The following is a 14558-nucleotide window of genomic DNA, read 5'->3' on the forward strand; positions in this document are numbered from 1 at the left end:
CCCATCGTCATCATCTTCATCATCCCCACCCCATCCCCCTCTGATCCCCATCCCCACCCCCATACTCATCATCTTCATCATCCCCGTCCCCCTCCCAGCCCCCTTCTCATCCCCACCCCTGCCCCCACTCTCATCATCTGCATCCCCATCCCTACCCCCATCCTCATCATCATCTTCATCATCCCCACCCCCCCATCCCAGCCCTCTTCTCATCCCCGCCCCCCATCTCCGTTCTCATCATCTCCATCCCCATCCCCCTTTCCATCCCCATCCCCCTTCTCCTCCCCATCCTCTCCCCCTCCCCCCGCACCCCACAGCCATGCAGGGGATGAGGCGGTGCAGGGGAGGAGGTTTGATCGCGGCTCACGCCGTGAGCAGGAACAAAGCGCCGGGACCAGGAATGCGGAGCAACCAACAGCATTTCTATGCTAATGAACTCTCCGATCAGATCCCACCGCCTGTGGCAAAGGGAAGTGAAAATCCGGGCTTGAAAGGACGCAACTTTTATGGCCGACGGAGCGTCGCTGGGCTCCTACACCGGTCCTGCTCCCTCGGTTTTATTTATAATTGACTTCCACCGAGCTGGAGTACTGCGCGTTCCAAATGGAAACAGCTGTTGGAACTGAAAATCAGCATCGTAAAGCGCGGACGTGTGCAGTTTTGTGCTGTTTACTCCTGATTGCTCTGCTCCCATGGCTCAATGGCCCGACCCCAACAAAGGATGCTCCGGCACAGGGTTAAACCCCCCCTGCATCCCCACGTGCTGTGCAAGATGGGCTGCATCCCGCACCGAGCATCCCATGTGGTACTGCAAGGTGCAGGATGGAAGAAGTCTGTCCCATGTGCCCTTCAGGGCATGGAAAGGACCTCATCTGCTTCTCCTTTGGTATCTCTGTAGAAACTGAGACTCAGGATCGAAGCAATGGAAATATTTCGAGGAAAGAGCGTAAAACCTGCCCCAAACTGTGCAGAATTCCCATGCCTTGTCCTGTTAAGGGGACAAAACACCAACTTGCTGCCAAGAGCATTGGTCTTCTCTTGGTTTCAGATGGATTGCTGCACTTTTTTTATGCCCTATATCAGAGGTCACTGAGACTATGGGGCAAGGGATGCCTCCAACCACCACCTGCCCATCGCCCATCATCCTGCCAGCCATTCCCCACGCAGCTCCCTGGCACCAGTGCTACATCAGCAGGGCGGAAGCAAACTCCTCACCTTTGCACAACCATCCAACATCAGCTCAGCACGCAGAGCCCTGCTCCCTCAGCAACAAGACCTGACAAGGCGCTGGCCCCTGGAGGTTGACCGCTGGACTCCCTGACCTCATCCAGTCACTGCTTTTTAGCAGGCGTGATGTTCTGATCAGCAGGAAACAGAGCTGACGTGCTGCTGCTTGGTCCCTCATTGCAAACAAGCCGTGCCCTCCTACACACCGAAAACACCAGCTGGTGAAGCTTTGGCCATCCTGCTGCTTGTTCTCAAGGGATAACGATCCAAAGGCCTCGTGTTGCAAAATAAACTGGAGATCCCCACGGATTGCCAAATTCCTGAAGTCAACGTGGAAACGTTGCACATGGGAGAAACCTTGGCTGCGCAACGCAGAGGGGCGAAGGGCTGGGAGTGAGCTCTGCTGACGCGGTGCTGAGGGCTCTGGATGAGCACAGAAGGTGCTCTCTCTGTGGAGAAAAGCAAAGCAGCCATCCAGATGGGCCAGCCATGGAACCCAACCATAGGTGCCTGCTGCAAACACTTCTGTAGGTGGAGTTGCTGATGGGGGAATCAAAGCTCAGCTTTTCTCCATGGGGAGATTGCAGCAAGCTTTCTGCACTAAGGGCAGCAAAGAGCCTGGATGCCCGATTACCAACAGATCCGGAGGGGGAAAAACCTGCTAGCAAAACCAGACCCTGCTGCAGGAGGGATATCCCTCCTGGGTGCAGAACCCAACCGTGTGAGCAGACCTGCAATAAAACCCTGAGAAGGAGGACTGGATACGGGTAGCACCTCTTGTATCAGTGCTATTTCTCCCGCTGGGTGTCAGTCACTTCAGATGCTCCGGTGTTTTTAAGGTGGTTTGCTGGGAAGAGAGGTGTTTAGAAAGCCTGTCACTGAGCAGCGTGCTGCAATCCTAAAATAACCCATTAATTAAAAACTGGCCCTGAGCTTCTTGGGCCCTAAAAACAACAGAAGTGGGTTTTTACGCTTTGCCAGCCGACCGAAGGCCTCCGATTAAATATTAACCGCTTCATTCAGACCACAAGCAACGTGCAAAGCTATTTACTGCTCCAAACAAACACATCCAGCGATGATGGGTGGTGGTGTCCACACCAGCAAGTTTCCCATGTGTGCCTGAGTCAGCATGAAGCCAGGAGGCATTTCAGCACACGTTTCATTGGGCTCAGCACTCGGGTGGGTGCAGCTCTCTCCAGGAGCGCGCGGCTGAGCTGCAGACAGCCCCATCCGTGGGCTGCTGACGTCAGTGGTTGCCTCTTTGGATCTCACTTTGGTGGCTGTCTGATTTATTTTCCTTTCGTCCCCTTCTCAAAGCCCAGTGTGGGACCGGCAGTGGCTTGACAGCGATTTTTAGGGATGCAGAAGTGGATGCCCTCGCTCAGCCCTGGGTGGCGGCAGTGGGGACAGAAGCACGGGGCATCAATGGGAACCAAAGCCAAACCAATGCCACAGGCCAAGGCAGCCCATTCCTTGCAACCCAGACCAATGCCCCAAGCAAGAATTGCCCATTCCTTGCAACCCCTGTCCATCTGCAGTGACCCAGCCAGGCTGCAGTGCTGCTCTTTGTCCCGCCGATGGCTCGGTAATGGTACCACCCCTCTTGTGCTCCCTGCCAACTTTGAAGGCTTTCCCCCAGGCTTCCCTGGGTGTCATTCGATGCCCTGGAGCAACAGGACAAACAGTGATTGTTCCCCATCTTATTTCTAATTATGATTGGGAATAAGAAAGCAGCTGTGCTCCTGGTTGGGCCCCCAGCCAGCCCCGTCCCTCCCCCCATTTCACAGCCATACACTCAGGTTTCTGATGCACCGGGATCAAATAACCCATCGCTCAGGGTAAGATATTATCCCCTATTACCAATTCAATGCAAACAGCTCTCGTCTTCCTCAGATTAAAAGCCAATTAAAAAGCGTTGCTTTTCAAGGGGAGAGGAAACTGAGAGGGGGGTTTTTTTTTGGTGTTTTTTTGTTGGTCTCTGGCAAGGAAGCAACGTCCCTCAGAAGTGCTATCGAAGGGTTCTTTTAAAGTCACATTGATCTTGCTCAGAATATTTTGGGCCTCTCGTCTGCGCAGGAAAAGGGAAACACAGAAAGGCCAACAACAGAACCTCAACAACTCGTGTTCTAAAAAAAGAGAAAAGGAGAAACTTTGACTTGCTGGAGGATCAATGGTGTTTGCTTGAGTCAGCAATTGGTGTTTTGGGTTTCAGATCTGTCTCGGGGCAAGGCAGCCTTACTCTCAAGGTGAAGAGCAAGCTCATAAATCTGGGAGAAGCTTCAAGCCCAGAATGTGTTGATTCCCTACCACATGGAGGGCAGAGCCAGCAGGAAAAGGGCACTGGCTCTGCAAATAGAAATTGGGATGAGTGCTGGTAAATCACGTGTCACAGAGGAGGAGGTGACATTCAGCTTTGAGAGGAGGGAAAAAGTGATTTGAAGCCAGCTCTGTGCTCACCAGGACTGCAGGGCTGATTTTCTGCTGCCCACCGCTCGCACAAAAGCCATCTCTGGCCTCAAACATCTCCTCACGCCCTGGGTGCAACACGTCCAGCAAAAGCCAGAGAACCCACTTGCAGCCTGCGTGCACTGAGTGCTCCAAGTTTACGCTTGCAGCTCCTGCTTGCTGCTCCTATGCACCAGTGCTGGGTTTGGAAGAAAGGCAGAGCAAGCCCATCCGCTTCACTGGTGAGGTAGGTGACCTAATGAGCTCCTGTGCAACGTGAATTATCTTCTGTTTCTATACGGATGCTAAAGTAGCACAAAAACATGTCTGTCAATCTGTCAGACTGCATTTTCGTCTGTCACACGTTAGCCCAGATCTTCCTGTCTACAAGCAGATAGTAATTTGTTGCTTCCTCTTCTGTTTGCTTTTTAAAAGCCATTTCCACCTGGATTATACACAGACACACATCCATACACAAACAGCAGCCAGCCCCTCTCTCTGGCCTCGTTCTTTATGCTGGTCTTAGCGAGGCAGACCAGGAGCAGTGTACCCTGACCCTCCCCACAGCCCAACCCACTGCTGGTGCAGAGGCAAAGCAGGGGCCAGGCTGAGCCTCCCTGGCCGTGGGGAGCCCATCCCAGCCCATGCCAGCCTGCACTTGCCCACCTGCAGAATGTTCCCATGCAACCACAAGTTTTGCATGGAGAGAGGAGGGGCCCAAGTGCAGCAAGCTCCAAATCTTGCTCCCACCATCCTGGCTGAGCGTGAGCACCGACGCGGCGGAATCCACCCCACGTCCCCCTGCTCCAGCTTCAGTGACCTCTGAGATCGCACCAGGAGCCCAATGGGCAGAACAGAGGGAAGCAGTGGGATGTGGACACAGCCAAAAGGGGACGACGGGGACACACGTGTCTGTGATGGGTGCAGCAGGGGGCTGGAATGCTGCGTGGCCATTCCCATCCCTCTCCCTTTCATTTCCGCCCAGGAAAAGGAAGGCTTCTCCTTGCTTGTGTGCTTTCTTTCCCAGCGTTCCCCCAGCTGCAGCTCATGAAACCCCGTCTCAAGCCACCCCGTCGCCATGGCAACGGGCCGAAAATGAACAGATGGTGCTGGGTGGCCGAAGCCCCATGGAGGGGGAGCAGCACGGCATGAGGAATGAGCACCCAGGGGACGGGGATGTCATCCTTCGGCCACGGCGAGACGACTGCACGGTGTCACCCTGGAGTGGCCCTGCAGGATGGGGGGCACAGACGTGGTGCCCTCCCAGTGGGGTGGCACCCGCTGAGACCCACTGTTCACAACTTGGATTCCTCCAGCTTCAGCTGCTCGCAGACCCACGGAGCATCACCAAACCTCACCCCACGTTTCGGGGTGTTGCACGGCATCCTCCAGATGGATTCATCCTGAGCAGGCTGGGCAGTGCAGACCAAACTCAGCGCTAATCTCCCCATGGATTAATTGTCCACGTGGAGCTTTGGAGCAGACAAACAACCAGACCCTGCCAGAGGTCCCCCACCTGAGATGGGATACAGGATCCACGCTTTGCTTGGGGGATGCTCAGAGCTGAGCCCGCTCCCCCTGCTCCTTGTTCCTATGGCCTTGGCTCACGCTGACAGAGATCCTGGCCTCAGGGGGGGGCCCAGCCCGGCCCAACCGGCTCCCAGCCCACACCCGTGAGAAGAGCTGGGCCCCTCCTGCCTCCCAGGTGTGGCTCTGCCCTGCGGGAACCGCTGCTGCCAGCCGGGATGCGGCTGTGGCTGGGAGCAGGGGAGCAGGGGGTGGATCTGCAGCCCGGTTTGCTGGATGCCCTCAGCATCCCAAATCATTGTATTTTTTTTGTTTTCTGCTCCTTTTGGGTTCAGACCCCTTGGGAGGCCACGGCTCGGTGATGCTCCAGGTGATGCTTTCCCCAGCTGAGGGGCGGACAGCAGCTCCCAAGCCCAACTCTTTGGGCTCCTCCACCGCTTCAGGACAGCCTCCCACAGCCAGAACCCCCTGTCAGAGGGAAGCACACAGCCCCCAGCAGCCCTGGAGCCGCTCCAGCCCTTTCTTCCCCAGCCCGGCAAGCCCTAACCCACAGCTCTGCAGAACAGGTTGGGTGCAGCTCTGCTGTGCCAGCTTCCCACGCACAGCCCTGCCCGCCCGCACCCCCCCGCCCCAATGGCCCTTCTCTTTTTTTTCCTCTCTTTTTTTTCTCCCCGGATCAAAGCTGCCTCCCCTCCCTGTATTACAAACATTATTCAGCTCAAGATAAGATGCTCTCCAGCAGCTCTTTATTAATCCCATTGGAGGCAGAACGGATGCAGCGAGATAGGGACTCAGCGTGGCCAGGACAGTGACAAATGTCCCACAGAAAACACCTTTGCAAAAAGAGAAGTACATTGTTCTGTATGGGTTTTTATTTTTGGCCAGAAAGTCTTGTGGGAACTGTGGGTAATAATTAACAATTATTGAACTTTACACCCACCGTCCCTCTCTCCATCTTGGCTGGCTGCTATAATAACTCACCCAGCACTGTGCTAGGGCAGGGTGGACTGCAGAAGAGCTGCTCCCTTGCTTTCACACCCGAGCTTGCACCCCTAACCTTGAAATGCCATAGAGATCCTTGCATGAGGCTAAAATCATCATTGCCCAGCGGATAGATCAGTGCTGTGACTTTCATAGCACAGGGTTTCTAGTTGTCTGCATCCTGGTGCTGGGAAACTTGCTCACAGCCACCTAGGAAATGCACAGCACACGCATGGTGCTGACTGCACATACCCAAGCATTTGCTGGCGTGCAGGCACCCTTCCTGCCTCTTGCAGCATGGATTCCTAGCAAACACCCCTCACCTGCCTTTACCCCCTTCTCCAGATCATGACTGCAAACCAGAAGTGACCCAAATGCCAAATGAACAGAAACCAGGCAGGGAAGCCAACAGACCACGTCCACCCACTGCCACAACTCCAACCCACACGCCGTGCACTCAGCGAGGTAAGAAACTGGGCCTGGTGTTTGCACAGGCAGAGCAGTCGTGCATCAGTGTGTGCACAACAGTTGTGCAGCTGTATGTGCAGAGTGATTTTCGACAAACCCTGGGCAAAGAGCTGCCTGATTTTGGCTGCTACAAAATAAAGGAGAGGGTCATCTTGCCCTGCGCTTGTGCAAAGCAGCGCACGGCGGACAGGTTGTACAAGGTGCCTGCAGATGCATGGCAATGTGAGCAGAGCAGAGAGGAAAGGCACGTGGAGGTGAAGGGAGCTGGCCAAGGGTATTCCAGGGAGCGTGTGGCAAAGCCAAGAAGTGCTGCCAGCCCTTCAGAGCACAGCTTGCCTTTGCCATCACCTGCAGGCCAAGCTTTCCCTTGAAGTAAAAGCTGATTCACGCCAGTGGAAGTCAGCATTGAGGCTGCACATCCTCCTGCTTCCCTGTGCGCGAGGTGCTCCGCAGGCACCGGGACACTGAGAGCACAAAACAGACAGAGAGCTAAAAAGGATGCTTTTAGCCTTGTGTTTCAGAAGCGAATATAGACCCAGTGAAAGGCCTTAGATCAATAGTAGCCAAGCTGCAAATCGGCATCCACCCCCTAAGCCACAGAGAGGGTACAGCTGAGACAGCATCTGCACAGACAGCATCTGCACAGAGCGTGCCTGGAGCTGACCTTGAGGAGCCGCCTTGAAGTGCTGGAGGGAAACTCCTTCCTCTTTCCTTCCCTCTCTCCATCCTCACCCTTCCCATGCAGCCCTTCTTCCCGGCTGGGTTACGTCACTTGGAGCAGAAGCTGAGTCCTGACAAACTCGCTGCACGCTGCAGGTCCGCAGCACATCTCAGTGCCATCCCACTGCACGCATTTTGAGGCAAACCTGCTGCTCCTGCTCATCTCCTAGGCTGGCGTTCCCAAGATGCTCTGCTAAACACAGGTCCTCCTCCTGTCCTGCTGCCTCCCAAGGGCAGAAATCCCCATCCTACAGCTCCATCCCACACCTTGCTGCTGCTCCCTGCCTCTGTGCACAGCCTGCCCTGTAGGCTCGGCCAATTCACAGATCCAGGCTGATACACAGCAGTGATGGATCCGTGATTTGTTGATCATTATCAAACAGCACTAACACAGGGCTGAACTACCCGACCGGGCAAGGATTGAACCTACTTGCCTCTCCAGAGGCTGGCCATAAACAAAACTTAAATAATTAGAGTGCTTGGGTGGAGATGCAGCCTCTAAGTATTCTTAGGCTCAGGCAAATAAAGGAAATAAATTCTTGGAAGGTGCCAGGAAGGATGGGGCAGAGGGAGGCTCATTTTCCACATCACTTGAGTGCAGCCGTTATAAATCTCACTGAGAGATGCACCTCCCCAGGCTAGCGATATTTTTAAACTCCGGCAGAAAGGGGAGAGAGAGAGAAAAAAAAAAAAACACATTTTAGTATTTACACCACAGGCGAAAAGAGTATTTAAAAACCAGGATACATTTTTGAAAGTCTGTTCCTGCCATGCGAAGAGAGAAAGAATATTCTTTCTATGGTGTGATAACTGGAAATATCAGCCCTGGAGAATTCATTCCTACCACCATCCTTCTCTTGTAGGCCAACTCCCAGAAGGACCCGGGGTTGAGGAGAGAGGGATGAAGGCAAAGGATGGGGTGCAATCCTCAGCTTGCCAGCACCCAGCCAGCACAGCCAAGAGGGGTCCAGGGTCCCATGGAAACAAGCAGCTGAGATGAATTATGAGATGGCAGGGATGCTGCTGCATGACACATCCCTGATCCCTAATGACCATACATGGGCACAGTCTCAGCTCTCCCCTGCTTGCTGAAGATGCCCCGCTCTGCAGCTCGGTGCTGCTGATAAAGGCAAGAACACGAGCAGCCCCGGCACTGAGCAGCTCCTGCTGCTGTTCCCTCTGCACAACGCCAAGCTCTGGCTGCTGCCTTCTGTTCCAGCCCTTAAAACAGCACTGCTTCTCAAATGACACAGCCTTGGCTAACTGGGTAGGGTGACATAGGAAGCGTCAACGCGAGGGCATCCTGTGTGCTCCGACCTCCTTGGAGCAGCAGAGATCTCTTTCCTCTGTGCATTTATACAGCCCCTAAACTAGCTTTGATTACTCATCCTCAACGCTTCCTCCAGGGCAGGAAGGCCCTCAGCACAGGTGCTCTCTGCTGGGGATGTGTCCTTTGGGGTCAGCAAACCCTTCTCCCCCAGCACAGAGGTGCAGAGGGGCACCTGGCTCAGTTTCTACATACTGTGGCCACATCCCCTCCACTGCCAGGCTCAGGAACAAGGCTGGTTTTGCTTTCAGGTGGCCATGGGGTGTTGGGTGCCAGCCTCACACAGATGCGTCTTTGTGCCCCGAGCTGTGCTTGCCTGTCCCCAGAGCATCCCCTGGCTGCCAGCCACCAGCTGCGAGCTGCATGGCCCTGCTGTCACGCCTGGCCCTGCCTCCGGATGCCTCACTGCAGCATGGGGGGAGGAATGGATCTTCCATGGGAAAGGAAAAATACACACTCGGGATCTGTCTGATAATGGGATTTTCCCAGGTAGAGAGAATGCTGAGAAGGGAGATGGAGGCAGAGCCGTGACTAACCAGGCTTGGGAGCACCTTCTGTCTCACAGCCAGGTGGCCCATCTGGTACCTGCCGCTGCTTCGAGGCAGGGATGTGATTTGTGGGTCCTGTAATGTTCCTGCATGGCTAGGAGCACACAGAGTCACTCTGCTGTCTCCAGAAAGGTAAATGGGAACCCTCACTGCTGCACACCGTGTCTTTCTGGGAGGCAAGTCCCACTGAAGCACTTTCCTTTCCAGAACAGGAGGATGGTGATGAGATGGTTCATAGGGTTGGTCCTTTCCTCCCAGCCTTCCCCAGCATGCCAAAAGGGCTGGAGATGTTGGCCATGTGTCTCATCTGCAGGAACAGCCTGGGATGCACACACAGCAGGGGATGCCAGGAGCTGCTGCCTTGGGATTGCTGCAGAGCAAAGAGCTGCCGCAGCCTTTATGGTGCCGGGCTGTGCAAGTGCTGCATCAGCCCTGGGGATGGGGACAAACAGCAAATGGACAGCATGAGGACAGTGCAAGTGCTCGTGGAGGCTGGGACGCACGGGGATGGCAGCACAGGACATCATAGAACACAATTCGGTGCTGGCAGTGCTGGCCTTTGAACCTGAAACTCACACTGCACTTTTGTAAGCGCATGACAGCACCAAAGGTGGGAATGCAGACTTTAACCCAGCACGGTGGAAAGCACAGGGGTCAGAACTCTCCTCCCACAGGCAGCACTTCTGCATTTGAGCAGCTTGGGCAGGAGTTTCTGTCCTGCTACGGAGCCCTGAGCAAAGCAGGCTGTGAGGGTATGTCTGTGTGCAGCACATTCCTCACCTGGGCTGAACCTTCCCTGGGAGAAGCAGAGAAAACCGAAAGGCCAAGAGGATATCTGCACTGCAAACAGCCAAACAGCAGCCAAACAAAGAGAGGGCTGGGGAGAGGGTTTGTGCTTTAGTTAAATATCATTCACCTGGGCTTGTGAGCCGGAATTCTCTGTGCTGGGATGGCTGAGTTCTGGTAATTAATACTGGAGGTGTCTCAAGTGCAAACTGTGTCCCAGCTCCAGCAGCACCAACTCACCCAGCATCGCAGCTGCCCTGATTTCATCTGATGGATTTGAGAATGCAACATCGCTGGGGGTTGCTCAGATCAGAGTACCTTTGTCCCTCTCTCTCTGATTTCTGCACTTTGCACTAGCCTGGGAAAAAGCCTGAGCAAGAACCACCGCAACCTTAAGCAATGATGTTGCAAGACTCAAACCTTTGCTCAGAGCTCACGAGGACTGTGGCCACCCATGCGAGGACTCAGCAGCTCATCCCTGCAGTCCTTACAGCGTCTGCTCTTCCCCAAAGGCTTTTTTCCTTGATGCTGTCCCCATCTCCACTGCGGTGCTGCTGGTGGGAACGGGCTGTCCCCAGCCTTAGCAGCACAAGCAGAGGGCACAGGGGGAAGCAGCTCACACCAACCGGCTCTTCTGGTTCCCTTTGTGATTCAGCCCAGCTGTGCACGGTGCCCAAAGGATCCTGCAGGAGCCTCCCTGCAAACTCAGCTGCAGCCCGGAGATGCCTTGGGCTCTGCCACCATTGGAGGCTAATCAGCCACCAGCTCCTTGCCAACGTCCCTCTGCTTTTCCACGTCCCTCTGCAAACGGGGCTGTGTGCTCCGGGCTGGGAGCTCCGCAGGGAGCAGCAGCTCTGAGCTCCTGTCACCTCACCCATGCTGACACAGCCACGAGCTCATACTTCAGGCCAGGTTAGAACCCGACAGGTCGGTTCTGCAGCAGCGAGCGAGGTTTAATGAGAAAACAGCAGCAAAGGACACTTTTTGCTTCCTGAAATAGCCTGACGTCGCTGGTTCTGAGCTTCGGGTAGGGCAAAGAAAAAGTACCAACCAACAACTCAAAGACCGAGCAAAACTTTGGCAACTTTTTCCCTTCTGGAAGCTGCTCTGGGATGTGAAAACAGCTTTGCAAAGCACAAGCTGAACCAGATCCTGCAGTGGCACGCAGGGATGCTCCCCACAAAGCAGCCCTCCCTGCAGCTGCAGCCCTGCCTGACCCAGCGCCCGCGGGTCACCGCCGCTCAGCCAACACCGCTTTCAAGCACAGCGATGGAAAAACCCCACATCACAGCTGGGAGCACCTCTCCCTGCTGAGGATCTCAAAGCGCTTTGCAACCAAAGTTGAGAGGCCCAAGAGGTGGCCTGGGGACAGCAGACGGGAATTTGTCCCCGTGCAAAGGGAAGAAGTTGGGGAGAGGGGTTTCTGGCTTGCCAGCAGCCCCCATTCATGTTCACAGCTCAGAGCCATCAGTTGGCAGCAGGTTTGCATGGAGCCCTGCGCTCAATCCGTTCCAGATGATTGAGTCGATCGTGTTAAAGACACTGTAAGGGCCTCGTTATGGGTTTTACAGCAGGGAACTTTTATTTCCTTATCAGAAGGAAAGCTAACATTGTCAGAAGGTGGAGGCAGTGTACGTGGATAGGAACAGAATGAAACGGCACTGATTAGATGGGCCACGAAGGGTTTTCAGAGAAGCAGGCATTGCCTCCTGCCTTCCTCCCATCAGCTGCTATGCACCAAACAGCATTTTCCAAAAAAATAAAATAGAAAATCCACAGATTAGGTGGATATATAAATAAAATAGAAAATCTAATTCACTTATAACAGAGAATCCTAAGTTCCCCCCCCTCTTCAAGCAAGTGCCTGCATACAAAGCACACGCATGGTGCATTACATATATATGTATACCTTCAGCTTCTGTTAAATACACCCTCAGCTTCTCTGAGCTCTGCCCTCCAAGGAACAACCTGCCTCAGCACAGCCCCACACCTGTATCAGCCTGTGGGGTTCTGCGCAGCTCTGGATGCACCCATGGCACAAATAAGCCCACGAATGAATGAAAAAGATGAATGAATAAATACGAAACAGAGCAGCAGCCGTTCCTGCAGAGGTGCTGCATCCACCTTTCAGCCAAAAGCGTCACCCACCGCAGGCTGTGGGGCACTCAGTGATCATTGGTGGGGTCAGGAAGGATGATCCTGCAGTGTTGCCTGTCTCTTTTGCATGGCAAGGCGCTGCTGGATGCACTGCTGCCTTATCCCAGAGGGACACTGCAAGACAAACTATGGGGCTTCTGCAGAACAGTAGGAGAGGAGGCTGACTGCTGGCAGCACAGCCACCAGAATGGACAAATTTGTGGGATAAAGGAGTCTCCTGGGACAGAGCAAGGTGAAATGCCCTCAATCACTGCCTGTGTATTCTCATAGGGACTGGAGGAGGATGAAACCCTTCTAAGTTACCCGGAGCAGCAGTGCTGCACCCCCAGAGCCTTACAGAGGGCTACACGGAGGTTCCTGCCCATGAGGAGGTCTGCATGGGAAGCTGGAAGCCTCCTTGCCAGGAGCAGAGCTGTGCCTGGGAGCACAGGGAGCCCCAGGCTGCCCCTTCCACAGCCTCTTTTTGCAGTGCTCAGCCGATCCCTTTGTCCTAGGAATACAGAAGCATACCCAGACCTGGATTCCATTCACTGTTAACCTCATCCCTCTCACAAACTCTTCCTGCTTTCTTGGCCAGCCACCTCCTGCCCCCATCTCACCTCTGTTTTCCCCCCACTTCAGTTGCTCAATGCAGCCCCCGTTTCCCACGTGCTGGGCGATACAATCTCCGGCTTTGCTTTCACCAAGAGACCCCGGAGCACCAGCCTTTGCAACCCACAGCTCGTAGCGCAGCCATTCCAGCTGCACATCCAGCAAGCTGTTCCCGAATTGCGGAGGAACGGACTCCAATCGCACCCTATCCTCGTGCATGTCCTGCTGTCCGGCTGCAGACCGTGCCTCAACGCAGGCACTCACTGGTCCCTCACCGCTGCCCATGTGGCCGCAGCCACGGCTCCTAACCCCCTCCAGCCCCGACGCGAAAAGACGAGCAAGGCTTTCGTTTTCCTTTCCTAGCTCATTCACCAGCGCTGTTTAAACCTAGATTGCTGGTCACCCTTCCGTATGAACGCCTCGGATAGCCCTCCCGAATGGCGTTAACCCTTTCGGCGCCGGAGCGACAGAAGAGGCCCCCCCACCATCATCACCTTCCTCCCCCTCCCCCCCCCATCTTCCCCAAGGGCACTTCATGAACTGGGTCACCCGTCCGCTGCCAACAGCTGTGCCAGAGCCCGGGGCAACGCCGAGCCCCGATGGGGAAACTCAGCCGGGAGGGCTCCAACGAGCCGGGGAACTGCAGATCCGCATCTTTGCCCATCTGCTCCATTCCGAGGAAGCAGAATGAGGCACGCCAAGTACAAAAGCAACGAAAGGAAGGTTTGAAACGCGGCAGCAGTCCAACCCCCCTGCAAAGAGCCCGTGGGAAGTGTGTGTATGCTAAGTACGGGGCGGGGGGGGGGGGGGGATTTCTTCAGGGACAGCTGAAACCTCCTTCTCTCTTTTCGAAACATCTGTGCTCGCTCCCCAGCACCGGGTCCCTTCCCGGGAAGGCTGCCTGCTGTGCCTCGCTAGACGCTGCTCGATCCAAAGAGCAAACAAACCGCCTCAGCTCTCAGCACTCCCGAGCCCACTGCCTGCAGCTGCTTTCAAAACAGACGATCGTGTTGTTTCCTTTCCGGGCTAAAACCGGCCCCGGCTCTCTCCCACCCTCAGGCAGATGCTTCCACACCTGCTCCAGAGGCGCACCCCCAAAAAGTCGACTCCGTCCTTCCCTGCGCTTCTCGCATCCCGAACCCCCCGGCACCCCCGAGCCCCGCAATCCCGACGTGATGCGGGGAGGGAGGGGAAGGGAGGGCCGGCCGGCAGAGGCTCACCTGGAAAGAGCGCGGCCGCCAGGATGCAAACTCCGATAGTCCACCAAGATGCACGGCAACTTGTCTGCAGCTGTGAAGCCATGAGAGTTCCTTCGAAGAAATGGGCGAGGGACGGTCTGGCAGCGTAGCTGAGCCCCCCACCCTCCCTGCCCCTGGTGATGCCGCTCAGGTCTGCTTAAAAAATAAAAATAAAGGCGCAGGAGGATAAAGAGGCGGTGCGCCCAGAGGCAGGAGGATGGGCGGCCGGAGGAGAGCTTCGCACATCCGCGGGGTCCCCGGGGCTCGACGGGGCCCCTTTGGGCGGCTGGGCAGCTCGGTGCCTTCCTCCGGTAGGGAGAAGGAGGGAAAGGGAAGAAAAACAAACAAACCAAAAAAAATTTAAAAAAAAAAGAAAAGTGCGGGGGGTGGGGAGGGGGCAAAACAAATAAAGAGAGCTCTCCTCGGGTTGCTGCTGCTGCTGCTGCCGCCGAGCGCAGCGCGGCGGTGCCGTGATTCCAGCGGCGGGGCTCGGCAGCCCCCGCCCGCCGCCCGCCCTCCGCTTCCCGGGGCGCGGAGCTCCGG

At 55.4% G+C, this 14558-nt stretch overlaps 1 protein-coding gene across 1 annotated transcript in view; it reads right to left on the bottom strand.

The window, feature by feature from the left end:
- Positions 1-14079, bottom strand: part of NECTIN1 (nectin cell adhesion molecule 1) — a gene marked incomplete at both ends in the record, with an annotated part of 71050 nt that extends 56971 nt beyond the window's left edge. The window contains one exon of the mRNA XM_079545809.1: positions 13998-14079. Coding sequence (XP_079401935.1) covers positions 13998-14079 — 82 coding nt within the window. The remainder of the gene's footprint in view (positions 1-13997) is intronic.
- Positions 14080-14558: the final 479 nt, after the last annotated feature.

Source organism: Tetrao urogallus, assembly GCF_951394365.1.
Source record: "Tetrao urogallus genome assembly, chromosome: 22".
Taxonomy (NCBI): Eukaryota; Metazoa; Chordata; class Aves; order Galliformes; family Phasianidae; genus Tetrao; species Tetrao urogallus.